This window comes from Hyperoodon ampullatus (genome assembly GCF_949752795.1).
Source record: "Hyperoodon ampullatus genome assembly, chromosome: 1".
NCBI classification, from domain to species: Eukaryota; Metazoa; Chordata; class Mammalia; order Artiodactyla; family Ziphiidae; genus Hyperoodon; species Hyperoodon ampullatus.
In genome coordinates this window covers 26639200-26666350 of record NC_136914.1, presented here as the reverse complement: position 1 = coordinate 26666350, position 27151 = coordinate 26639200, and the positions used below count along the sequence as shown (strand labels likewise).

Here is a 27151-nt window from a genome sequence, read left to right as displayed (position 1 = left end):
CAGTGAGAGGCCCGCGTACCGCAAAAGAAAAAAAAAATTGAGTTGTCATCTTTTTCGTATTTATTTGGAAGAGTTTTTGAATATTGAGTTAGAGGAGCCTTTTGTCGGTCATATACGTTGTAAAATTTTCCCCGACTTGCCTTTAGCTAAGGTTATTTTATTGTCTACTTCATCAATCTTTTAAGGAGGCTTATGGATTTTGTGTTATGTTAGAAAGCTATTCACAATCCAATTTCTTTTTTTAATGTACTCATCTTTATACTAATTTTAAGATTTTATTTTTAAACCTAAAATTTTTGATACACTTGGAAATTATTTTGACTTAAGGAATGAAGTAGGGGGATCTAGATTGATTTGCTTCTCCAGGATGGCTAGCCGGATGTCCCAGTACCTTTTTTTGAATAAACCCTCCTTTTTTCCAACTGATTTGAAATGCTGGGTCTCTAAACAACTTTAGTCTGTTGGGCCATTTCTTCTTTATTACCAAACCGTTTTGGTTCTCTTAGCATTTTTATTATGAAGTCGTTTGTGCTTTGGTATTTTTACATGAATAGATTTTTTTTCGTTAGAACTGAAAGCTGAAACAAGGTCCCAAATCTATCCTACTTTTATTTATTTATTTATTTATTTATTTAGCTGGGCAGGGTCTTAGTTGCGGCATGCGAACTCTTAGTTGCAGCATGTGGGATCTAGTTACCTGACCAGGGATCGAACCCAGGCCCCCTGCATTGGGAGCGCGGAGTCCTAGCCACTGGACCACCAGGGAAGTCCCTGTCCTACTTTTTGTGAACAAATTAAATAAGAGTAAATGGCATAGTGGACAATTTTAAATCTTTAACTTTTAGAAAGGGCTAAATATGCACTAATGCCAATAACAATTCTTTTAACAACATCCTTTTTAAAAATCGTCCCCCCAAACCAAATGTCTCCTTTTAAGGATATAGGCCTTGGCTTCTAGATGGAGCGTCAGGAGGGGTTTATTACTGTTATTTGTTTTGTTTTTGGAAAGAGTGTATCTCAGAATACACAATATATTTACTCTTAAAATGAGTTGTGGGGTCTTCCCTGGTGGCGCAGTGGTTGAGAATCCGCTTAGCCGATGCAGGGGACACGGGTTTGTGCCCCGGTCCGGGAAGATCCCACATGCCGCGGAGCTGCGGGGTCCGTGAGCCATGGCCGCTGAGGCTGCGCGTCCGGAGCCTGTGCTCCGCAACGGGAGAGGCCACAACAGTGAGAGGCCCGCGTACCGCAAAAAAAAAAAAAAAAAAAAATGAGTTGTGTTGTCCAAAAATTAAGATACATTTTCTTACAGCCTTTTTCATTTCTGGCTTTTCAAATTTAGTTTTTCTTTATGAACTTCTTGAACAGGAATCTAAAAGCATACTTTTTCCAGGTGTTTTAAGTGTATTATAATGAAATGAATAATAATAGTGGGTAACAGAATGGTGATAGTTGGATTTGCTCTGCAGAGTGCATTAAGTTAGGGAAAAAAATGAAGATACATTCCATGGACCAAGGCGCAGAGCACATGCTGGTTCTCTCCTCAGATGGAAAACCATTTGAGTACAACTGTAGCATAACACATGCAAGGTAAGGAAGGTGTTTTCTTTTATTAAAAATCATTTAAATTTTACTCAAAAGGCAATCATAATTTTTGTAGGAAGATATTACTTTATATGATCCTTGTCGCCTGCTTTATACAGTGACATCTTAAGTAAATGATGAATTCTGGACAAGTTAATTCTATCAAATGAACTATAAATCAATTTATGTCTCACATCGCATGTACCATGTGTTGCTTTGGCATTTAAAGGAAATGATTGGTTAGTCCAAGTAGCCCCAAACTGGACTTTCACATTCATTAACTCATTTAACACTCCTAATAATGCTATAAGTTATATTTACAGAAATAGTTTTCAACCGTGGGAAAAAATGAATTATCATGGAATGATTTGTGAGATTTTTTACAAGTAGATCATGTGAATTAGAAGTTATTTTCATCTTGTATTATTCCTGCATCATAGAATTATTGTATGCAAAAGTGTCTTAGAATCATCTTACCACAGTTTTGTAATGCACATTATTTTCTTTTTAAGCCACTAATTAAAGCATGTTATTATAATAATTTTAGATGTGCTGAACGTGAAGCAGTAAATTTAATGTTTTGAGCTTCAATCCTAATTAAATACAGTTAATAATTCTTACATCAATGTTGTGACTTCCGTTATGTGATCAACATAAACCGTATTTTCTTTCATCAGGTTTCAGTGCATTTTACAAGAAAAAAATATAATTCAGATCACATGTGGAGATTATCATTCGCTTGCACTCTCAAAAGGTACTTTTCTGGAATATTAATTGTTTCTTGGAGCAAATGTGTGTGTGTGTAGAACTAGTAGAACGTATGTGCTTCACTTTGTAACAGAAGTATGGTTTTGACTGTGATATGGTCTAGAGCAGTACTAAAGGAGATACAAAATTAGAATTCTTGAACCTATAAAATCTTCAGGTTTTCATAATTACCATTCCTCCCTTTTCTTCTGTCAAATGACAAAACTAAAACAATTTGGTAACGAGTTTGATGTCCTTTATTTAAGGGAAAAGAGCCCATGGATTGAGAGTGTATAGGGCTTCACAAGCAGTGGAGCAGTCTTCCCGAGGGGTTTCGGGCAAGGGCGAGTTTTGTAGAGTGTTAGAAGCCTCAGCGCGGAAACCGGGCATGATTGGCTGAGGTTGCGTGGCTGACATTTAGAAAGATCAAGGAGCAAGGAAATAAGTGTAGAGCGCAGAGTAGACTTGGTGTTTGGGGATTGGCTGACTGCATATGCTGTGTTTCTGGTCAAGCGGAGCGTTTACAGGGCCATGAAAGTTCGGTTTGGTGACATGGCACCTGGGCTACCTCTTGGGCCTAGAGCTTTATTTCAAAAGTTCCATGTTTTTTTTATTTTTCAAATATGAAACAGTGAAAATATTCTGAGTAATCAAAATCTCTCTGGAAGCAGGACAAGGCATGGTCCACCCTTTTCCAGAACTTTTCCTAGTGCTCTTCCAGCTCCCATGATAGGAGCTCAGAATCCCTTGGGTCTGCTTTTATGGCCAGTTTGCAGGCCTCTGACGTGTTTTAACATTACCTTTTGAATTCAGAGATTCTCCCCAGCCCTTTATTACTTCCTGTTTCTTACCAGATACCATAATGGTAGGGAAGGGAAGTAGTGAATATGGAGTATTTCCTGAAGAAACTTGACCTAATTAAGACAGGAAGGCGATAGAGGGGGGGAATTCAGGATCAAGGAAATTTTTTAAATACGTAGGACAGATATAAACATAAACTGAATGAAAGCTGGAATTCATGGGAAGTAAGTAATCAAGTATTTGACCTGTACTGAAGGCCCTGTTAAGGTTTGAGTGTATAAAACTTGTATTGGAAAAAACTGATTGTTTGAGTTCCTCCATTTATGAACAGATCTTGCATTTTGAGTATCTACCATATTGAGGTTGTGAAGATGAGACAGACACACTGTGCCTTCAAGAAGCCCAGGATCTAGGGATGTGGGACAGAGGGGCTGTTCAGGGTTTATTATTGGTAAATCACGATCTAGGAAGAATGAAAGTTGGGAAAGCAAGAAAGGGAACTGCGGATCGTTCTCAGTGGTATCATAATATTCCTGGTGGCTGATAGGCATGTGATAATTACGTTTGAAGGAAAAGCTCTGTCTCCCACCAGGTCCTGCTCAGTAAACATTAAATCTCCGATATATTTTTTTAGACTCCATTAGATACTGTCATCTCCATTAGATAATATCTAAGAACTTTTCTTTAAAAATATGATCCAATATGTATAGGTATGACTGATTCACTTTGCTGTACACCTGAAACTAACACAACATTGTAAATCAACTATACTCCAATAAAAATTTTTAAAATAAATAAGTAAAATAAAAATATGTTCCATATATTTAATTAATGGAAGAAGATGCTCACTCTTTCAAAATACTGTGCTGCAGTTTTCAATGTATTTTTAAGGTATTTATTTAGCATCTTAAGGCACTTGGGAGAGGGAAAGAAAGAAAAGTAGTTTTAGGTTTTATTTTCCCAAATGTAGGATGTTTCTGTCTTTCTTGGGCCCATCCTGTGGGATTTTTAAAATAAGTGTTTCTTGAATTTGATTATAATATATTCAGATAGCTTAATTCTTTGTCCGTTCAGGCTGCTATAACAAAAATAGACTGGGTGGCTTAAACAGCAGAAATTTATTTCTCACGGTTGTGGAGGTAGAAGTCCAAAGTCAGGGTTCCAGCAGGTTCGGTGTCTAGTGAGGGCCAGTTTTCTTACAGGTGGAGTGGGTGAGGGAGCTCTCTGGGGGCCCACTTATAAGGGCGTTAACCCCATTCATGAGTGCCCCCCACCTCGCGATCTCATCTAATTCTAGTCACCGCCCGAAGGCCTCACCTCCTAATACCGTCACACTGAGGGTTAGAATTTCAACGTAGGAGTTTTGGGGGCACACAGACATTCAGTTCATAGCACTACCCTTTGAGGTAAGAGGTAAGAGGTAAGGGATTGTAACTGTTATTGCTAAAGAGAAGGTTCTGGTTTTTCTGACCGAGACATGAGAGGATCTGAGCAGTCTTATCAGTTTGAACAGAGGAGATCATGATGGTATAGTATGGATAGCACATAACGTCCTAGGGTGATGTCTGCTGCATTTTAAACTTACTAAGACAGCGTTTTCTCTGTTTACGTCAAGGTGGTGAGCTTTTTGCATGGGGACAGAATTTACACGGCCAGCTTGGAGTTGGAAGAACATGTGCCTCGATCCCAACACCGCAGATCGTGGAGCACCTCTCAGGAGTCCCCTTGGTTCAGATTTCTGCAGGAGAAGCCCACAGCATGGCCTTATCCATGTCGGGAAACATTTACTCATGGGGAAGAAATGATTGTGGACAGCTGGGCCTGGGCCACACCGACAGTATGGAAACATATTTTCAAATTCATATTCTAAACAAATATATATTTGTCATGTAAGAGATGAATGTACCACAGACTTCCCTGGCAAAAATGATTCAGACCCCCACTTTCATTAGCACTGATCTCCCCGGTTATCTCTCTGTCTTCAGGGCAGAATTGGTCTAAACGACATGCGTGCACAGTGTGGAGGTCATGGCTGTAATTGAGACGTGTGTCAGGGCTAAGTGGGAAAAAGGGAAAGAGCATTGGACTGAGGATCAGAATACCTGGGCTGTGATTCCCACTTCAAGTTAACTAATTTCAGGGCCTACCCAAATCACTTATTTTTCTCTAGGTCTTATTTTCTTTTTCTGTAAAGTGATGAGTTTGGATGAAGTGACCTTCAAGGTACTCGTGCACTTAAATGTCTATTATTCCAATAACATTAGGACAAAAGGATACTAAAATTCTATTTAGAAACTCACTTATCCTAGTCTCATAAGGTATTCATTACATCTGTACACACACATGACAACACAACAATTCGCATTATTGAGCTACCTCTACAAAGCAGATGGCAATACTTCTGATGACCCCAAACACCTTGTTAGAGATTTCAGGTGTGGCAAACTCTGCTGCTTTATTAGCTGTGGTCATGTACACGTTCCCCCCAGAGTTACTGATCAGATACTGCATTTCTGCCTCACACGGTCCAATGCTAGTTACTCAGGAGAACCTGTAAGTCAGTGTTAGAAAGATACTCAGAGGAGGAAAAGGAATAAAGGACAGTTGAACTTATTTTTGCTGAATCTCTAAGTGCTTGGACAAGAAAACAATCGTGAAAGAGAGAAGAGGTAGTGTAAGGGAAGGACAGTGTCGTAGAGACTTTGAAAAAGAAGCTTTATGTTCATTAAAAGGGTAACGCTAGATGGGTCTTGGAAATATCAGGTATGCTTCAGTGAAGGCTAATCAGGTCAGGTTAAAAAGAGAAGAATGGGCTCTGGGAAGTGAAAGTGACACTTTCATAGGTGAGTGCCCCCGAGTGTGGCCCTTTGACCACTGCCCACCTCTGCTTTCAGACCTAAATGTACCAACACAGAGCCTTTCTTGTCAAAGTGTGTTAGGAGCTGTCATGATGGGCCTAGAGGAAGTGGTCTGGGTATTTTATCAGTAGGTGGAACTCTAGTGTGAAATTCACCATTTCCTTTGGGTCACTTGAACTCTTCTTTCCCTTGCCTAGATAAAGCTTCTCCTTCCCTCATTGAAGTGCTGGCCAACCAGAAAGTTGAATTTCTCGCTTGTGGTGGCTCTCACACTGCCCTGCTCACAAAGGTGCGTTACCCTTGTCTCTTTGACTGTAATTCCAGGAGAGCACTTGGTAGTGGAGAAAGCACTAGAACCTGGAGATGTGGGCAGCTAGTGTTCCCCAGAGAAGAAAGGTCACCACTGCCCACATGCAGGACTGTCATGATCACTGGGGGGCTTTGCTTTGATGGTGATTTTATTGATTTTTCACTGACGCCTTTGCATCAGTGAGTGTTTACTTCTGTGTCATATTTCTCTAGAATCTGATATGAAGTTCCCTTTCTTTAGGATGGGCTGGTGTTTACTTTCGGTGCTGGAAAATATGGGCAACTCGGTCACAATTCAACACAGAATGAGTTAAGACCCTGTTTGGTAACTGGACTCGTTGGGAATAGAGTGACCCAGATAGCATGTGGAAGGTAAGTTGTAAAGTGTCAGTGAAAATTGGTAAGATATGCACAGTAAATTTAGATAGGTAGTTTAATAAAATTTCCATCAAGTTTCTTTGATTGAAATAAAGATATCAAACATTTTCAGATAGGTGAAGATGCTTAATTTTACATTATTAGACAATCATAATAAATATTTTACTATACACATTTACTTTCATTGATTTTTTTTTTTTTTTTTTTTTTTTTTTTTTTTTTTTGCGGTATGCGGGCCTCTCACTGCTGTGGCCACTCCCGCTGCAGAGCACAGGCTCCGGACGCGCAGGCCCAGCGGCCATGGCTCACGGGCCCAGCCGCTCCACGGCACGTGGGATCTTCCCAGACCGGGGCACGAACCCGTATCCCCTGCATCGGCAGGCGGACTCCCAACCACTGCGCCACCAGGGAAGCCCTCATTGATTTTTTTTAACGTGTAAATATATTTACTTTCTGTTGGTCCTTTAGTGAAATACCTTTGTAACTGTTTGAATGCACTTTTATCTTTAAAAAAAAGTTATCATTTATTTGGAAAAAAATGAACAAACATGAGTTAGAAAGGTTTATCCATTGATGTCATCACTCCATCTCTGCATTAACCAAAGGAACACTGTCACCACTTTGGATTTTTCGTAACATACATTCCTCTGAGTAGCATGTGTTACAGAAGGAGTCATCACCTTAGAAATGTCTTACTGCAAACCAGGCAGTACCCCTACTAACATACGAGAATTCACTAGAAAGACACAAGACTCAGTGAAAGCTGCTACACTGATGGTCACTTTTATTACAAGAGGATACAAGTTAGAACCAGTCAGAGGAAGAGATGCATAAGACAGAGACTAGAAGGGGCCCAGATGAGGAGCTTCTGGTGTCCACTCCCCTTGGAGCCATGGGCCGTGTTACCTCCTCCCAGCCTGATACATGACTGAAGAATATTGCCAACCAGGGAAGCTCACCCAAGTCCAGGGTTGTTATTGGGGTTTCGTTGCTTAGTCATGATTGATTGAATTATTGCCCACGTGGTTGAACTCAACCTCCAGCCTCTGTGTATCGAGAGGTTGGGCTTACATACAGCTGGAGGGGCTTCCATGAGCCCCCTGGATAAACTATTAGGTGTGGTCTTAGGGGCGGGCCTACCATGAATAAGGGAGACACTCCTGTCACTTGGAAAATTCTAAGGGTTTAGACATTACCTCCCAGGAAGTGAGGACAAAGGCCAGACCTGTGAGTAAGGACAAATTCTTTCCTTATACATCTGTATAGTAGGGGAGGCCATCAAGCAAATCAGTAGGAAAATCAGCATGATAAAGGTCTTTGGGAAATAGAGCAGGGAGCTCAGGGAGGGTCACCTAATGCTGTCTTCTAGGATGGGGAGGGGAGGGGCTCAGAGGTGGCTTCCAGAAGGTGGGACTCAAGCCAAGGCCTAAAAAAGGAGTAGAAAGCAAGAGATGGTGCTTGTTCTGACGAAGAGAATGTCATTTGCCAGGGTGCAGCATGATGGCCTTCAGCACGCTTAGGGGTTCCAAAATCATCTCAGCCACACATTAGTGGTTTCTTAGTTTCTAGATGGCTAATGTCATCCATTGGAAGTTGGTTAGCTGGTTTCACTGACTGAGTAGTGTAGTTTCTTCAGTTTACCAGATTGCTGCATACTCTAATCGTTGTGGATGATTGAGAACTGACCATATGTGCTTTCATTTAATAGGCAGCACACACTTGCCTATGTTTCTGATGTGGGGAAGGTCTTTTCTTTTGGTTCTGGAAAAGAAGGACAACTGGGAAATGGAACACGTAATCAACTGATACCACGTCCCATGAGATTGCCATCAAACGAAGAACTCATATTTGGTAAATTCTTTAGGAGCACAGGATTTGGCATGAGTACCTCGGTTGAGAAACTGATGGTTCTCAGTGTGTAATGTGGGCAAGAAAAGAAATGTATGACTGTGAAGAGAGGTTTTCTAAACATTGCTTTCATTTGTTTACTTGTAAACAGCGTAACACAGCCAATCTAGTTTATCAAGTCGAAATAACCATTAGTTTTCCCTTAGCCCTTCAGGTTAAGATTAATGTGGATCTAAAATGATACAACGTAAAATAGACTATATGGGTTCAGAGGCCTATGCAGCCTCTGATTCCAGATTTCAAGGGACCTATTAATTCCATAGTGATTGTTTTTCTTACCTGATTAAATTGACTCATAATCACATAAAACCCTCAGAATGATGAGCAGCCGACACATGCCAGGCACTGTCAACTGTGCCTGACTCACCGGTCCCTAAACAGTTCCAGGAGATGTGTACTCTCAGTCCTCTTTTGCTGGACGGTGCAGAGACTTGGAGGGCAGAAGGTTAGCCTGTGAAGGGTTGTGGCTGGACACATGAACTGTGCCCTGTGTAACTTTAGAGCCTTAGCTCTGAAACGTTCCACTGTAGAAGTGCCTCGGAGCCCTTGGGTCACTTGTTTCTGAAAGCTTAGTGGTGACCGGAAGTACCAGAATTCTCTCAGTTCTTCTGGGGAAATGAACAGTCGGGTTATTTCCTTAAGCAGATCAAGTATATCTGATTTCTTATAACCACTTGCATAGGCTTTTGAAGTACTTACATTCTTCACAGCCAGTAGTCGTTGATTAAATCTTGAGTTGTAGAATAATAAATTTTTAGTAAGAGGTGCTGAATTAAACCAGGGGACTGTTAACTAATCAAATATTTGTTTGACTGTGTTGTATATATGAGCATTTATGTTAATTATGTGTATTAAACTGATAGCACGTTGCCGACCTTGCGAATCATCTATGTTTGCTAACTAGACTTTACCCTGAAGTAGATATGTACTTCTGCTTTATCGGTAGGAAATGTACTGAGTCTTTGTCTGTCAGAAAGATAAAAGGACTCACTTTAAGAAGAATCTAAAATTATTTAGGCTGAGTGTGTATATTTGTATCAAATGCGTTTCTAAACTCTGATTTTTTGTAAATCCCTTTCAGAAAGCCGTAACTCAGAAAAGGAGTTAATAATGATTGCTGGAGGAGATCAAAGCATTTTGCTTTGGGTGGAAAAAGAGGTAAAAATAGATCTCTAGAAGTTTTATAACTTGGTATTTTAAGCAAAACAGAAGGTTCTAGAATCCAGATTTGGTGAATTCCAAAATCATCAGGTTACTAGGCTGAGTTTGGGGAACTGTTAGACATTATTGATCCTTTATTGTCTAAACTACATATGTATTTACTCACAAAAGTCAGCAGATTTGCCCTTAGTGTATGTCAAATACGTGTGATTTCCTTAGACCCTGCTTACCTTTCGGGAGGCTCCTTGCCAAGAGCGTTTTGGTCAGGGTGCTAGTGAACCAACAGGTTGATACTCTGAAGTGACTTTGCCAGCCAATACTAAAAAAGACCCGAGGTTTATAGTCTTATGAATAATCAGTCTGTAACCTCCATATCCTACTCCACCAAGGCAAACCGAGTTCCTGCTACTTCTATACCCAGTCCTCTTAGGATCTCTCCACTCAAAGCTGTCTGATGTTCAGTTTAATCTGATCATACCCGTATAAAGTGTTCAGTGTTGGGGCATTCAGAGAACCTTACTTTGGATCTAAGCACCCTTGGACAAGAAATTGGCAACCAGGCAAATGATTGATTGTTCCTTGGTAGAATCTTACTTTATGATTTTTGCAGAGCTATGTTATCCACGCTTAGTATTACTCTCTATCCTTAGAACGTGCCTAAGACTTGGATACCTATTTCTGTGGTGTCTGAGTTACTGTATTTTACTATTTTGTTTGTTTACAGAATTCCTATGTTAATCTGAGGAGGAAAATTCCTACCTTGAATGAAGGCACTGTAAAGAGATGGATTGCTGACGTGGGGACTAAACAGTGGCAGAATACAAAAAGGTACACCCTAAGTGTCTGCTCATATAGCTCTCTAAAGCAGTGTTTCCCCAACTGGTTCTGCATAATACAGAGATGTGAGATTTTGTGGTCCACTAGTGGTCCATTTGTCAGAGATCTGCAGAGAAACAGAACCAGTAGGGTGTGTTTGAGGGTGGTGGGGAGAGATTTTAAGGAATTGGCTCATGCAGTTGTAGGGGATGGTAAGTACAAAATCTCTGAGGCAGGACAGCAGGCTGGAGACCCAGGGAAGAGTTGATATTGCAGCTTGAGTCTCAAGGCAGTCTGGAGGCAGAATTCCCTCTTCCTCTGGAGACCTTAGACTTTTTCTCTTAAGGCCTTCAACTGATTGGGTGAGGCCCACCCACATTATGGAGGGTCATCTGCTTTTCTCACAGTCTACTGATTTGAATGTTAATCTCATCTAAAAAATACCTTCACAGCAACATCTAGATTGGTGTCTGATCAAATCTCTGGGTACCATGGCCTAGCCAAGTTGACACATACAGTTTAGCATGTAAGCTCCATGGGGGTGTCTTTCTTTACTGCAGGACTTCTCTGGGCCTTTGATATGTTTAATTGTGACACTGAGCAGGAAATATAGTCTACAGTTTCTCAACCCTCGTTGACTTTAGAGCCTCTTGTTTGTTGAGCTGTTATTCGCAGCTGAACAGCTTAGGCAACCTTATTCTCAATGATAGAACTCCTACCACCTGTACAAATTATACTCATTTATACAGGCATTTCGTTTTAGAGACATTTTTAGGTATGGCTTCCTAATTCTAGAAAGTAGTTATACCAAATAGCTGCATCATGCAGAGCACAAATGGTCAAGAACTATTTGTGCAAGTACTTCTATGACAGAACTGAGCATACATCCCCACCTTTAATTTCTGGTTAATTTTTTTTGTTTCTATTCCAGTGGAATAGAAATAAGTAGGGCTTGGAAAGCTGGGTGGGTTGGGAGTGTTTTATTTGTCCAAGAAAATATCCTAGGTCAAGCCTTATCCTCTTCCCCTCTGGCTTCTCTGAGTACATATCTTTTTATTTCCCATGTTTGTTTGCCTCTGAAATTTTGAGATTTCGCAGATGAGACTTTCAGATGCCCATGGCAATATACAAATAAATTGGAGATGGAGGGAGGAGTTTGAAGGACAATTTATCATGTCTCCTGCTACAAGGAGGCATATTCTGATTTGTTTTAACCACCATCTTCTTCCTAATATAGGGAAATCAGAGAGATATTTTCATCTCCTGCATGTCTGGCTGGAAGTTTTTTAAGGGAAAGGTAATATATATAATAAATTTAAAATTCTGTTGAAAACACTATGTATAGATAGCATGGTGACTATGTTAATAATACTGTATTGTATATTTGAAAGTTGCTGAGAGAATAGATCTTACAAGTTCTCATCACAAGAAAAAAATGTGTAAGTGTGTGGTGATGAATATTAACTAGACTTGTGGTGATCATTTCACAGTATATGCTTTACATATATCAGTGCATTATGTTGTACACACCTGAAACTAATATAATGTTATGTGTCCATTATATCTCAATTTAAAAAACTGTGATAGATGGTAAAGAAAATGGTTTGAGGGTAAAATAATTATCTATGTCTTTATCTCTTTTTAAAAATTACCTTTTTTTTCCTACAAAAGCACATATATGCTTGCTGTGGAAAATGTCAAAAAAAAAGACATGAAACAAAAAGAAAATGAAAATCAGCCAAAATGCACCACTTAAGTGTAATAGCTAGTGTTTGTATAAATATCTTTTTTAATGCAAATCTGTTGTTTTACAAAAAATGGAATTATATTGTTTTATACATTTCTTCACACTTAATACATTTGCCCATTTTTCCATTTTATTCAGTTTTTATATTATTCAGTATTTCCCCATAACATCATTTTAATGGTTGCATGGTATTCCATGGGAAGGACATACCTTAATTTATTTGATTACTTCCTTATTGCTAGATACTAAGGTTTCTTTGAATTTTTAAGTATTATGAAAGAATGACTTTGTACTTCTTTTCCTAAGTATTGGTATAATATTTATTTAAAATAACTTTTTCTGTTTTCAGACACTAAATATATGTATTATTTCACAAAGAATGGGTCTATTTTTAGACAGTATATTCAGTCCAGTATAAATGTAATTCTTGAGCTAAGACAGACATTTCATTAGTAATTTTCTCTTTTTTTTTTTTTTTTTTTTTTTTTTTTTTTTGTGGTATGCGGGCCTCTCACTGTTGTGGCCTCTCCCGTTGCGGAGCACAGGCTCCGGATGCGCAGGCTCAGCAGCCATGGCTCACGGGCCCAGCCGCTCCGCGGCATATGGGATCCTCCCAGACCGGGGCACGAACCCGTATCCCCTGCATCGGCAGGCGGACTCTCAACCACTGCGCCACCAGGGAGGCCCGTAATTTTCTCTTTGATTACTAAAAATTTACTGCTCTGAAACCCCTTTTTTGGTCCCTGCTTATAGTTCATGTAACTGGAAAACAAGAAAAACCTTTACCTTTTTTCTGTGGCTATTTTTTTTTTTGTACTGAAAAATAAATATTTATTGATTACTCATTTAAGATAAGACAATATCTGATATAAAGTCTGATAGCATATGTATTGTTAATGCAGCCTTGATTTTTTGACATTTCAGAAATAATCATATTTTGTCAGCTATATTTTCAATTGTGTTTGTATTCAGCCAAATTTTTATAGTTATTGAAAAGGTGAGAAAAAAGTAATTTTATTAAAATGAAGCAAGCTTGAGAAGAAACTTTTCATCTGGATAAATAATCTAATAAAATATTTAATTTTGAAGTGTCCTTTTTCATTTACTTATTCATCCATTTTTCATTTACCTTCCTTCCACAGAATAGCTGGAGAAACGATGTCTGTTCATTTGGACTTAAATACAGCAAGGGACACCTTTAAGGAGTTAACCCAAAAGGACTGGATTACTAACATGGTGGTATTCTTCAGATTGTTACCTGGAAAAAGAAAATACACTGAAACATTTTTATAAGAACTGAAAATTTCAGAAGAAATACCTTGTTTTCAGATACTCTTTGAGACCCTGTGGCATATACAGATTAAGTTAAACTCAGCTACCATTCAGGAGTTTCCCCACTTAGGGTGAAATAGGTAGTATAGGAGGCACTTAGATTACAAATAATCTAACTAGTTCATTGGTGCCCACACACATACACGTATATGTACAGGCACTCCCCTAGAGGGAATGTTTTCAATTTAGGGCTTTAGGAAGATGATTAAAATATTTGTTGAGACTGGTACACTAGAATAAGAACAACATTTTATTTGCAGTTATTTTAAACATAAGTATAGAAATGAAAACACTTTTTCTGATATGAATGTCCCCCTCACCAAGGACTGCCTGGTCTGCACTTCCTTTTCTGTAGGTTCTAGAATATTCTTGTTCTTTCTGGGATTGTTGCTTCTTTGTTTCAGCACTGTTTCTACTATCTTTAGGCTTCCCTCTTGGAGATGCTTCAGGCATGCTTCCTTTATGAATGTAGCCTTTCCTAATGAAGCTTTTATTAATTTATTTCCCTGTTCTACTGTACTGATTGAGCTAGGGGTGGTACTGTCTGTGTTGTTCTCTCAATCTGTTTCTTTCTGGGTCTCTGGCTCGTTTTTGCACGCTCTCTCTCTCCCTCCCCCTCCTTCACTTCTCTTGGCTACCCCCACCCCCATTTGGTCTTTCCTTCTGCTTCTGTGGCTCTTATTTCCCTCTCTCTGTCTCGTGCTTGTTCTCTTCCTGCTCTCAGCTCCCTCACCTGGTCTCTTGCTCTGTCTGTCACACTCAGCATTCTGTACCTTAGCTGCAGGTTCTCTCTCGCACACTCTTTTCTCAAGGGAAGATGGAAAATTTAATTGTTTTAACTTTGGCAGAACCATTGCCCAATTAGGAGTCTGATGTAAAATGGATCCCTAATTATGCACCTTTATCAGGACTCTGCAGCAGTTAGTAGAAAGATCATCAGAAATAGAAAGCCATTTCTGCATCTGTGAAGGGAAGAGGTTGGACCAGTTCATCACTAAGGCTAATTATACCTTAGTTGTGCCAGAACAATATCATATACAGTGCAAGTGACATAATCATAGAGCGGTCTCCCATTGTTTCAGATGGGACAGTTGGATCAGAAGACCTGTAATGTTTCTGTTTTGAGATTTCTGTGATGTGGACTCACAGACTTGGCCTTCCTTCATTTATTCAGCAAATATTTGAATACTGCTCAGCGTAGGGAGCTGTGGTGAGACCCCTGTCTTTAGAGGCTCCTGGTTTAGTGAAGCAGACGGATACCTACGTGCAGGTGTCAGTTGTCTTCCCTAGTTCCCAGCTTAGAACATACTGGGTGTATCATACATATTTTTAGATGACTGAATTGATTCATTACCTGGGCAGTGAACGGTCAGCTCTATTTAGAGTGCTCAAAACAAGGTGCCCAGGGGGAGGGGAGTTTACTGGGTACCTGCAGGGGAAGGACATTCCAGGCAGTCAGGAAGGTGTGCACCAAGGCATGAGATGTGAAACAGTATAACTGTCTTGAGAGCGGTACAGCGGTTCTGAAGGGCTGGGAGGTTTGGGGTTGTGGGTGATGAAGGGCCCAGAGGAAGGTGGGGGGCATGTGCGGCAGTCAGCTGTGCATGTGACTCCGGAGACTGAACCTCGTGGTGGGAGCCCAGTAGAATGTTCTGATGTGAAAATGGATAACTGTAAGATTTTGTACATTTAGAGAGATCGTTTAGCTAGTATCTCATAATTTAGTGATCGAGTTTGAGCTTTGGAGTCAGAAAGATCCAGGAGAGATTCTCACTTAGCTCTGTGACCCTCAGCAGGTTAATTTCCCTAACAGGCAGAGTTCTCATTTATGAATCGGGGTTAATCATACCATCTGTATTATAGAGAAACGACAAGGATAAATGAACTTACGTATGTGAATTACTTAGCGCAGTATCTGACAAATAACAAGAACCCTGTGAACACTAGCTTAGCTTCTTAACGGGGTTTTAGGCAAATTATCACCATTCATCTGAGCCCACAGAACACATAAACATACAGAATTCCATTTGAATTTGTCTTCAACACTTGCATTCTGAATTGGGGAAACTATAAGAAGATTGGAAGGGCTGGAAACTAGAGTTAGGTGGAGAGAGTTTGTGATGAGACAGGTGCTTCTGTGAGAAGGTAACAGGAAACCATGCTGATTTTCATTGTTGCAGTTGTTGCTTTTTGTTTGTTTTTGTTTTTTATTTTTGTTTTGCTTTGGGAGATTCTGACACATTCTTCCTCTTTAAAAAATGAGGTGTGCTAGTGGAACTGGAGGGAAGACTGTGGACCTTATCTTGGGAGGGCTGCCTTTTAGTTCCGAGTCCACCGTTCACCCAGTGTAATCTTGCACACGTGATTCCTTCTTGATCTCCTTCATGAACCCCAGCAATTGGATGGAGAGGATACTTGTCACACGTTTACACACCTAGGTATTGGGGAAGCTAGATGAGATGGGTTGTGAACGTGGGTTTTAGAGAGACCAAGAGATTGCTCCAGTTTCACGGTGGGATGAGACTCCGGGTTCCACACTTTCTTTTGTTACAGTAATTGCACCCAGTTCCCGCTGTGTTCTGAGTGTCTTTTCCTGGATCCTTTTGACCACAGATAACCACATGTCTCAGGGATACTCTGTTCAAGAATCTTCCATTTCATTCTCCACATCAAGAAGCTTTAGAAGTTTTCTTCCTTCTCCCAGAATGTCCTGTGATGCATGATTATAACAACTGGGAGAGCCTGGTGGTTCCGTTTGCAGAGGCTGTTTACAAAATGCGTGACCAGTCGTCAGAGGTTCTGGGTAAGACTGATGTTTACACTTGAAAATACATGACTGTCTTCTCAGTGGAAACACATGCCTAGTGAAGTTACGGCAGAACTTAGGTGACTGTGAACACATTCATGGTTTTTAGTTCCTAGTCTTAGCATATTCTAACATGCTGTAATAATTACTGTGTTCATCCAGGATGGATTGTTCTAGTCCCGTTTTAGCGTTCTTGTAATGGTACCTGTGTGGCTTGGTCATGAGGTCCTTTGCCCCCTACTTTTCATTATGAAGAACTTCATACACGGACGTTGAAAGACTAGTACAGTGAATCCCAGATACTCTCTACCTGAGAGTCAACAGCAGTTAACATGTTGCTGTGTGTGTACAGATTACATCTGATGTACAGGTTACATTTTATTTTTGCTGAACTATTTGAAAGTGAGTTGGAGATATCAGGACATTTTACCCGTAATATTTCAGCATGCATTTCCTGAGGATATGGAATCCTGTATTACCTTAACAGAGTTATCACAGCTAATAAGATTAGCCGTGGTTCCATAATATTACCTCACATTTAGGCCATATTCAAATTTCTGCGCTTGTCCCAAAAAGTATTTTACAGGTTATTTTTTTTTTAAAGAGCGTGGGTCAGTAGTCCTGTACAGTGTCTCACATCTAGATTTGTCTGATTGTTTCCTCCTATCCCTGTATTTCCAGGTCTAGGGGCTTGATTATATTCTAATGAGGTTTTTGACACAAATAGCATATTCAGCCTAAGAAAGTCCATTCTTTCTTATGTTTTGTCACATTGTAAGCAATGAAAATCTGGTTTAAAGCAGTTTTCTTTTATACAATGCCGAAAGATGGTTTTTAAGAGTTAAAAACTCGTGCTGAGAGCGCAAAATAGAGTCGTGTAATCACAAATAGTTCTTAATCTGGTTTTTAATACTGTATGCTATTTCATCTGGGCAAAAAATGTGACTGATTAATTTTGTCTAGTTTTTTTTCCCCCCAACAGATTAATTAGATCAAATTTTTGGTTCTCTTACTGTCAAGGCATTTTTTTGAGAACATTAAATTCTACACTTTCAATTCCGATTGTATTTACTGAAAAATTTATTACAAATGTGTCTTTATAACTACAATATATATGAAAGTATTCTACCAGTTTCAGAAAATATTGACTACTTTTTACCTTTAAGAATCCAAGAAATATTACATGCTGACAGTTACTTACCTTCGTATCCCTCAGAGGAATATTGGGCATCTCTGCAAGAATCTGCTTTCATCAGACTGGTCCAGATGTTTAAAACAGCCGTCATTGCTCAACTGAATTACTGGGCTGGAACTACTGAGAATAACTATCACATTAAAACTCTCCTAGAAATGTTGAAAAAGCTGCACAGGGTAAGTGCTGTTTTAGAAACCCATATATCTTTATTTTGCAATAAAAATTCCCTTGGTTTCACCTGGCTTGAAACTTAAGCAGATTCTTATAAAACATGAGGTTGATACTGCTATTTTTAAAATGTTGTTTTTTGTGAATTAAGTCATGCATATAAAGGAGTGTGTCTAGTATCCACGTACAGTTTAAAGAAAAGTAGTAAAACAGACATCAGTGTAACTACCACCCATATTAAAAAAAGAAAACATTTCTAGTGCTTTAGAAATGCCTGTGTGTCTCTCACAGATTATACCCCCTCACCTCCCGGAGGTAGCCAGGATCCTGGATTTTTCAGCTAATCATTCACTTACTCTTCTTTATTGTTTTATAACCATAAGTATCTCTTGACACTATGCTGTTTAGTTTTGCTGTTTCCAAAATTTCGTATGAATCGAATACGTGCTGCTTACACAGCATTTTGTTTTTTTTAGACTCATCCAGATTAATTCTTAGGTCTGTACTTGACTTTCACTTCTGTATCATAGTCCATAGTGTGACTATACCAGAATTATCCATTCCAGTATTGATGGATATACAGTATGTGCTATTTGCAATTCTTTTTTGGGGAGAGGGTTCCTCTATGAGAAAACATGCTACTGTCAACATTTTTGTACTTATCTCTTGGTGTCCATGTGTCAAGAGTTAGTTTTTAGTTTCCATCCCTAATTCTGGAATTGATAGGTGGGAGGATATGCCTGTGTTGTTCTCTATGGGTAGTGACAAACTGTCTTCCAAAGTGGTTGGACCAATTTAAATCCTCTCCAGGAAATGATGAGAATTCTGTTGCCCCATGTCTGACTTTAAAATTTGGAAAATATTTTTAGTGCCATATTGAAATCGTGCCAAATTATGACTTGATTATTGATTGATTGATTGATTGCCGAGTTGGGTCTTTGTTGCTGCGCGCGGGCTTTCTCTAGTTGCAGCGAGCAGGGGCTACTCTTCGCCGCGGAGCGTGGGCTTCTCACTGCGGTGGCTTCTCTTGTTGCGGAACACAGGCTCAGTAGTTGTGGCTCGTGGACTCAGTAGTTGTGGCTCGCGGACTCAGTAGTTGTGGCTCGCGGGCTCTAGAGCACAGGCTTAGTAGTTGTGGCACACGGGCTTAGCTGCCCCGCGGCATGTGGGATCTTCCTGGACCAGGGATCAAACCTGTGTCCCCTGCATTGGCAGGTGGATTCTTAACCACTGCGCCACCAGGGAAGCCCCAAATTATGATTTTAATTGTATTTCCCTGGTTCTAATGCATTAGAGCATATTTTCATGTTTATAATTGCAGTACTTGTTTCCTCTTCTATAAAGTACCTGTTCTTTTGCTCAATTTAAATATATTGTTTGATTTTTTCTTATTGATTATAGGAGTACTTTTTAGTTTGGATACTAGTCCTTTGTCAGTTATATGTGTTGCAAATACCAAGTCCCAGTTTATAGCTTGTCTTGGTGGTTTTTGATGAACTCACTTTTTTTTTTTAGGCCACACCCCTCAGCATGTGGGATCTTAGTGCCCCGACCAGGGATTGAACTTGCACCCCCTGCATTGGAAGCGGGGAGTCTTAACCCCTGGACCGCCAGGGAAGTCCGAAACTCAGGTTCTTAATTTTAATGTAGATAAAATTTGGGGACTTCCCTGGCGGTCCAGGGGTTAAGACTCCCCGCTTCCAATGCAGGGGGCACGGGTTCGACCCCCAGTCAGGGAACTAAGATTGCGCATGCCACACGGCGTGGCCAAAAAAAAAAAAAAAAATTGGCAGTCTGTTCCTTTATGATCTTTACTCCATGTGTTTTGTTTTAAACTTTTTTTCCCTTCAAGGTTTTAAATTATTACCCGGATCAGGGATCAGGAGGGCTTCTTTTTGGAAAGGACCAGATGGTAAATATTTTAGGCATTTGTGAGATTTTACAAAATAAGCAGAGGGCCTGATTTGGCATCGAGGGCTGCTCTAGATAGTCTTCTAACAGAGATGGTAGCTGGGACCAGAGGAGGAGTACAAACAGGCTCATAATGATACCATATGTCTAACGTTTAAAAGGTTAGAAATCTAGCTGACAACGTGTTGAATGAAATAAAATATACTCTCTCTTCCCACCTTGACAAATAAACCTTCCTAATGACAGGGGGAGCCGGGTTTGAATTTCGAAGCCTTGGCTCCTTACAGAGTTCTGCAGCGAAAGGGGAGGCTCCGACGGACCCTCCCCGCTCCCACCCCAGGTCCTCTGCGCTTCTCTTCCTTCCTAGGTTTTCTCCCACACCAGGGCTGTCCTGTGGCCGTGTGTGGACACCTCCGCCCATGTCTCTGTGTTCCATCCCACCTCCCACAATAGCCATTCCTTAGTCAACCCTGGGGCCCTGGAGCCTTGGCGTGTGTCCCCTGTGACACTTCCACTCCCCAGAGGGTAGGTGGAGGGAGAAACCTGTGTAGCTCCTGGGGCTGGCTTGGAGCCATTTGGGCAGGGACTTGGGGGTTTTGGGTCCTGGAGCTCAGTCTAGATGGGGATGTGTGATGAGTGGGCTGCATATAAACAGGCCCTGTTGACCCTGCAGACCCCTTGTGGGAAGGGGCTCGGCTGGAGGAAGCCCAGAGCAAAGACCTTTAAATCAGAGGCCCAGGGCAGAGGTCACTCCTCCAAGGTCTAAAGGGAGTATTGAGGTTAGCTTTGCCTTTCACACTTTGGTGTTTAATCCAACTGAACATTTATGTTTATTATTTTCCATATGAAGACAAGTACCTATAGCACCACGGAACTGAAACTCTGTCCTTTCGGCACTGACAGGTAGTGTGAACTGTCATAAAACAAGTTTCTGTGTTCAGGGTTCACGTACAGGCTCCTTTCTGTACTGTTAGTCATTTTATGTGGCTCTATATTGTTTATACTTGCTAAAAGAAATACTCCTGTCTTGTTCTTAAAGTGAATCTTGGATATTTTTGGCATCTGGTTCTTCCCTGTAAATTTTGGAATTGGCTTTTCAGGTTCTACGCACACATACACAGATCTTACTGGGAATTTGATTGAAATTGCATTTAATCTGTATTTCAGTCTGGGGAGAATTGACATCTTTACTGTTGTGAATCTTCAAAGTATCTATTTCTTCTACTTACTAGATTATCTTTTAAGTTTTTCCATGAGTGTTTGTTATTTTACTATGTAAGTCTTGGATATCTTTAGTCAAATCTATTCCAGGGTAGTTAACTTTTTAAAAGTTTTTGTAAATGCTATCTTTTAAAAACTAGATTATCTGTTGTTGGTTTAATAGCAGATAAATGCATTGATTATAGGAATGCATTGTAGGAATACATTGATTTTTGAATATTGATGTTTTTCTTTTTTCTTTTTTTTTTGGCTGCACTGTGCAACATGTGGGATCTTAGTTCCCCACCCAGGGGTCGAACCCAGGCCCCATGCAGTGGAAGCTCGGAGTCTTAAACCACTGGACCGCCAGGGAAGTCCCTGAATGTTGGTTTTTTAATAGCCAGTGAATTTGCTAAATTCTCACATTATATCTAGTAATTTAACTATAGATACTTTTGCATTTTCTGTGCAATCATATCTTTGAAAAAATGTCTTTTCTTCCCAATTCTTAGGCATTTTATTATTATTATTTTCCTTTGCCCTGTTGCGCTGGCTAGGCCTTCCTATCCCTAGTTGTTCAACAGGAATGTTGAATAGAAGTCATAGTTATAGTAGGTGCCTAATCTTGTTGGTGATTTTAAAGGAAAATTCTGAATATCACTATTAAATAACATTTTTACTATGGGGTTTTGTAAAATAATCTTTCTAGGTAAAAGGACGTTCCCTCCATTTCTAAGTTGTTACACGTTTTAATTCAAAACAAGTATTGACTCTCTCCTCCTGAAATTCTACTTATTTTGTATGTTAGATCTTCTCGCTCTGTCATCCATGTCTCTTAATCGTCCTGTCATAATTTCCGTCTGTTTGTCTCTTTGTACCCCATTCTGGATGATTTCTTCAGCCCTATCTTCCTGTTCATGAATTCGCTTTTCAGTGATTTTTGTCTGCTATTAAAACTGTCTTTTGACTTTTATTTCTAGTAGTATGTTTTTCACTTCTGGAAGTTCTCATCGGTTCTTTAATTTTTTTTTCTTGGTCATTATTTATAATTTCTGGGTATCTGAAGTCTTTGCAGGTCAGTTTTTGCTGTCTTTAGTTTCTGCTGAATCTTCCTCATGGCTCCTTCATTATCATGTATTTTGTGACTGTGTGTGTGTGTGCGTGTGTGTGCACGCGCCCACGCACATTTCCCTTGGAACTTTTATCTTTTGGAATTCTTTAAGGGCTGGGTCTTTTCAGGGAGAATTTGCTTCTGCCAGGCTCCTGGCGACACCAGCAGTTTGGTACTATTAAATGAGTCTTTAAAAATTAGCATTTAATATAAAGATTGAAATTTTGGCCTGAGGCTTTTTAGATCTCCAGGTGGTATGAATCTGGTGTGTGAATTTTCAGGAGAGTGCTTTTGTAATGACAAATTCTATAGGCGACCTTTTTCCCCCAATGCCAGCACCATTTTTTTTAATTAAAAATTTTTAAATTTATTTATTGAAGTATAGTTGACTTATATTAGTTTCAGGTGTACAGCATAGTGATTTGATACCTCTATAGATTACATGCCATACAAAGTTATTATAAAATACTGACTATTTTCCCTGTGTACCTTACACCCCGTGACTTATGTATCTTATTATTTTTTTTTTAATTGAAGTATAGTTGATTTACAATGTTGTGCCAGTCTCAAATGAACTTATCTACAAAACAGAAACAGACTCACAGACGTAGAGGACAGACTTGTGGTTGCCAAGGGGGAGGGGGAGGGAGAGAGGGATAGACTGGGGGTTCAGGTTGGTAGATGCAAACTATCAACATCCAGCACCATCTTAACTACAGTTTGCCTCATGGTCTTGGAGTCAAGGTGGGGATGGGTTGATGCAGGAGTGGGGGAAAGAGCTTGTTCATTTCTAGGTTACCCTGGTTCACTCTAATGGTAGCCCTTTTGGGTCCCAGATTTATGAAGCAAGGTTCCCTAATTTGAACAGAGTCTGGGCTTTGTCTCCTTTTCTCAGTCTCAGCCATTGAAACTGAAGTTCAGGTTCACCAGGTTTGGCAGATACTCTCAAGGGAAATGCCACCTTCCCTTAGTTTTTGACCTGATTATTCCATCCAAAAATGTTGGTTTATGGTTGTTTTCAGTGAATCAAAGTGCCTAATCTATCAAACTGCTTAAAAAAAAAGTCTGCCCTACTGCTGAAAAGTGATGCCTGCTCTTGGCTGTTTTTAAAGGTTTTATATAAAAGTGAAAGATCAATCAAAAAAATAATTCCAGGTCTTGAAAAATTGAGCAGTTTACTGAAGAGCTCAGGGAAAGTGTATTGTAATGAGCTTGCCACTTACAAAGAGAATTCCTAGAAATACTGAAGCAGCAACGGAAGAAATCTTGAAGGGATCCTGCTTTGTCCTTTGACTCTTAACAGGCAACGTCAGAATGTTTGTCAAGCTCCCCCCACACACACATCCAGAAGAATCCACGAAGATGGCGTACCCTCTTTCTCCATGACTCTGAGGCTGCTGAGGCTCTTGACAGTGCAAGGCTGAGATCAGCAGGGTCCTGGGGATCCTAGTCACAGGGATGAAACAGCATCCCCGTGCGGTGGCACTGGTCGGGGAACTAAGATCCTGCAAGCTGCGCAGTGCGGCAACCGCCCCCCGCAAAGAAAGAGAAAGAAAGAACATGACATGAAGTATTGGGCCCCAGAGTAGTTTGGATTCATATTACACTGTATTTTTCTTTGCACTTGAGTTTCTTTAAAACTTTTCTATGGATTAAAAGTAATTAGAAGTTTTTCATCATACCATCAATTTCTACTGTTAAATCATAGGTATTCTTTATGCTCCTGAAAGTTTGGGGCTTTGGCAGTGGGGGAATTGGATAGAACTTAATTCTGGTTATTAAAAGTATGTTTAACTTGCTGTTTATTCTGATAATCTAATTTATAGCCATTAAGCAAAATTGTCTTTATATAAAGAACTTTCTCACAGGTGGTATTTTATTTAAGGTAAACCAGACTAAATGTCAGCTGCCTGAAAATATCTTCAAAGTAAATGAACTCACACACTTGCTTGATTTTTGTGAAGATGCATACAGAAGGCTCATCTGGAAAATGAACACAGTAAGTATGGCATATTTAAAGAGGATATTGATTGTCGCTAAGTTAATACAGGCACTCGTTCTGTAACTTTGTACGAATTTCCAAAACTTCCTGTACTCTGCAAAATTGCCCAATAGAAATAGCAGGGCTTATGGGAAAAGCAAGGCAGACCCCTCAAAACCAATGCAGTTTTGTAGCCAGAACACTGACAGAAAAGTGCTTCCTGCCTGGGGGGATAGCTCAGATCAACCAGGCAAGCAGCTTGTGGACAGTGCCTCGAGATGAAAAATGCACAAAAACCGAAGGGTAGAAATCTCTCCACACCCTGATTAGAGGACGGGTGGTACTGAGATAACACCTATGGGAGTGGAGCTTTGCTCTTAAGGTAGGTATAGGAGGCTCGCTGGCTCACCAGGAGCCAGCAGGATAGGGCTGTAACTTTGGGGAGGGTTCCCTGCATGTAAGTACTCCTTTTTCATTTTCTTAAAATAAAGCTAAAGGGCTCTTGCTGCCAGCTCAGCAGGTAATCTGAGATTTTTTTTCTCCTTTTCTCTGAAGGTTCTAATTCTACTCCTAGCACATCATCCTTTGCCTGGGAAAAATCTTGTCTGAGCTAACCAGCTATCTACATTCTGTCACTCCCCTGCTTACCAAATGCATCTGAACTAATTTCACGTTTCAGAAGTGCAGGTGGCAGCAGAACAGACTCCTTGGGAAAATGTCCAGAGTTTATGATTAATGGTGAAATTAAATGAGTACTGAAAATACTAGGCTTATATACCTTTCATTGATATATATAAAACATTTTCTTAGAATTTTATATATCTGAGCACTACTGACCAGCATTTTGGATTGCTTTGGCTATAAGTACTGAGACCTGAAACCATCAGGGCTTTAAGGCTAAGAAGTAAGGCATAAGATTTCTCTGTCCTTTCATTTATCAAAATTGTTGTCATTTCCATTTTTAGGACACTTCACTGGACATCCACTGTCCTGTCATATTCAGTCATTTTCCATTTATCTTTAATATTCTGTCGAAAGTTAAACTACTGTATGCAGACTCGCGTTTAAAAATACAGGTATGCCTGCCTATTTCTTTGTTTTCATTAGCAAATCAAATGATGAGTATCTTTTCCAATGTATAATAGAGGAGTGATAAGGGAGCCACCCACTGGTGAAAATTCAAGCAGCTTATACTCTAATGAAGAAGGCTAGAGAGACTGTCACAATTTGAGTTGGGTTGGCCTTGAGGCATATTAGGTCCTCAGTAGCAAAGGACAGAGCTCGGGCCTAGCTGTAGGGCTTTTGCCTTGAGGTTGGCGCCGGTAGTCTTCTGAATGGTACTCAAAGACGCACGGCAGACGTGGGCTTGATTGGGATTAGCACCAGTACATAAGAAGGTCCAATCTAATGGGAAAACATAGTAGTGGGAACAGAGGTGACAGAGGATTCTTGAAATTCAGACCCAGAGAAATGGCTGGTACTCTGTGATCATGCCCTAATAAAGGCTTGTGCAAAGTATTTCCCATCCAGATGTACTTACTGTCATCAGCTGACTTGGTTCTGTTTGTCAGCGTATCCAGCAAGGGGTTTTGAACTTAAAATTGTACACTTGAAAATGCCTCAGAAGATGTACCTCATTGCATTTTTATAAGGATTAAATTTGTTGATATAGGTAAAGCATTTAGAACAGTGCCTCTCACAAAGTGCCCAAAAGTGTTAGCACTTGTTGTCACTTTTATGCTTATATATGCATCTGTATACCTATGTGCATGAATAATATTCAAATCTATGTCATAAAAGTAGATACCTTTACATAATGCAGTTGCCATAATAAAATAAAATAGGAAATTGATTTATAAGTTCCAAGTAAGACCATTAATGAAATATTTAACAGAGGAAAATGGAAAGAAAAAAGATACGAGAACTTTATTTTGCTTCAACTCTGTAACTCTTCTCTCTTGATTTTAAACAAGCTTCCGGTAATTTTTTTTATAGAACTGGTGTTTGATTTCTCTCTGTTTTGCTGAGAGACATAGACGTTAATGATCCCAAATTGCCATTTGGTTCCAGATGGATGGTCTGTGTGTCTGTCAGTCTGTGGGTCTGTCTCTCTCATGGTAACTTTGTAGATTATCTGTCCCCTAAAATCTCTTGTCTGAGTTTTCCTCCTGGAAAAGGATATCTTTAGAGAGGTCTTTCATCCTGCACTTTTCCTGCAGCAGGCTTCTTTTCTAAACGTCTGAACTTCTCTTCCTGATGAGAATACTAGGTTTCAGCTCACTGCTTCGGGCTCACTCGTCAGTCTGTCAGCCTGTTGACGATCGTCAGTCGGTCCCTGAAGCGTTCATAATTGTGTTGATGGGATACAGCGGTCCAGAGGAGCCCGCGGTTGGTCACGTTCCTGCTCACCCAAATCAGCCCCACAAAGCTTTTCATTTCCTATGTCTCATGTATCTTCTGCTCACTGGGGGTGAATACTGAATATATAGCCTGTCTTCAGGGGTGTATATAGGGCTCTTTTCATAAATGTTTGTGGCACGTGCGTATAATAAACTGAACCGGTTTATTCTACTTCGTAAATTTCTACTTAGAGCAAACAGTGAAATGAAGTGAAACATTTTTCTTTTCCCAGGAGAAAAGATTGCGAGCTTATATGAGGTTGGCTGGCTTTGTGGAACAAGAAGGGTCTGAATTTGCTTTACTGCCCACCTTTAATCTAAGAGTCAGAAGGAATTACTTGATTGAGGATGTTTTGAATCAGCTAAATAAGTTTGAGAATGAAGATTTGAGGAAGGAGTTACGGGTAAAGTATAATTCTTACTTAATGTTTTTGCTGCTAAGACAGAAAACATAAAAGAATGTAATAACGGGCCTTACAGAGAGGGAATTATCTCCTTTTTCCGCTGGGGTTATCTGTATTGGAGTTCCCCTAGTTTTCCCCAGTTACCTGTGAATTCCAGGTGAGAGCTGTCAGTACAGTCTGGCTAACGAGCAGCAGGTGAAGTGGTCGTCCTCGCCCCAACCTGATCAGGTAGATAGCCCAGTACTAGCCCTAAGAGGTCCATTCCCTCATGAGGCTTGACCAAGCCTGGCTGGTCATCACCTTTTAAAGGTTCCAGTGAGATGGGGTTGACCCAG

At 40.1% G+C, this 27151-nt stretch overlaps 1 protein-coding gene across 1 annotated transcript in view; it reads left to right on the top strand.

Moving 5' to 3' along the window:
• The window catches only part of LOC307056385 (E3 ISG15--protein ligase HERC5-like), a gene marked incomplete at both ends in the record, with an annotated part of 41684 nt that overhangs the window by 1241 nt on the left and 13292 nt on the right, over window positions 1–27151 (top strand). The window contains 15 exons of the mRNA XM_079709157.1: window positions 1470–1590; window positions 2262–2338; window positions 4748–4969; window positions 6188–6279; window positions 6541–6671; window positions 8386–8528; window positions 9667–9743; window positions 10471–10574; window positions 11800–11859; window positions 13452–13545; window positions 16255–16444; window positions 17664–17818; window positions 23918–24031; window positions 24979–25089; window positions 26646–26816. Of these exons, the coding sequence (XP_079565283.1) occupies window positions 1470–1590; window positions 2262–2338; window positions 4748–4969; window positions 6188–6279; window positions 6541–6671; window positions 8386–8528; window positions 9667–9743; window positions 10471–10574; window positions 11800–11859; window positions 13452–13545; window positions 16255–16444; window positions 17664–17818; window positions 23918–24031; window positions 24979–25089; window positions 26646–26816 (1862 nt within the window). The remainder of the gene's footprint in view (window positions 1–1469; window positions 1591–2261; window positions 2339–4747; window positions 4970–6187; window positions 6280–6540; window positions 6672–8385; window positions 8529–9666; window positions 9744–10470; window positions 10575–11799; window positions 11860–13451; window positions 13546–16254; window positions 16445–17663; window positions 17819–23917; window positions 24032–24978; window positions 25090–26645; window positions 26817–27151) is intronic.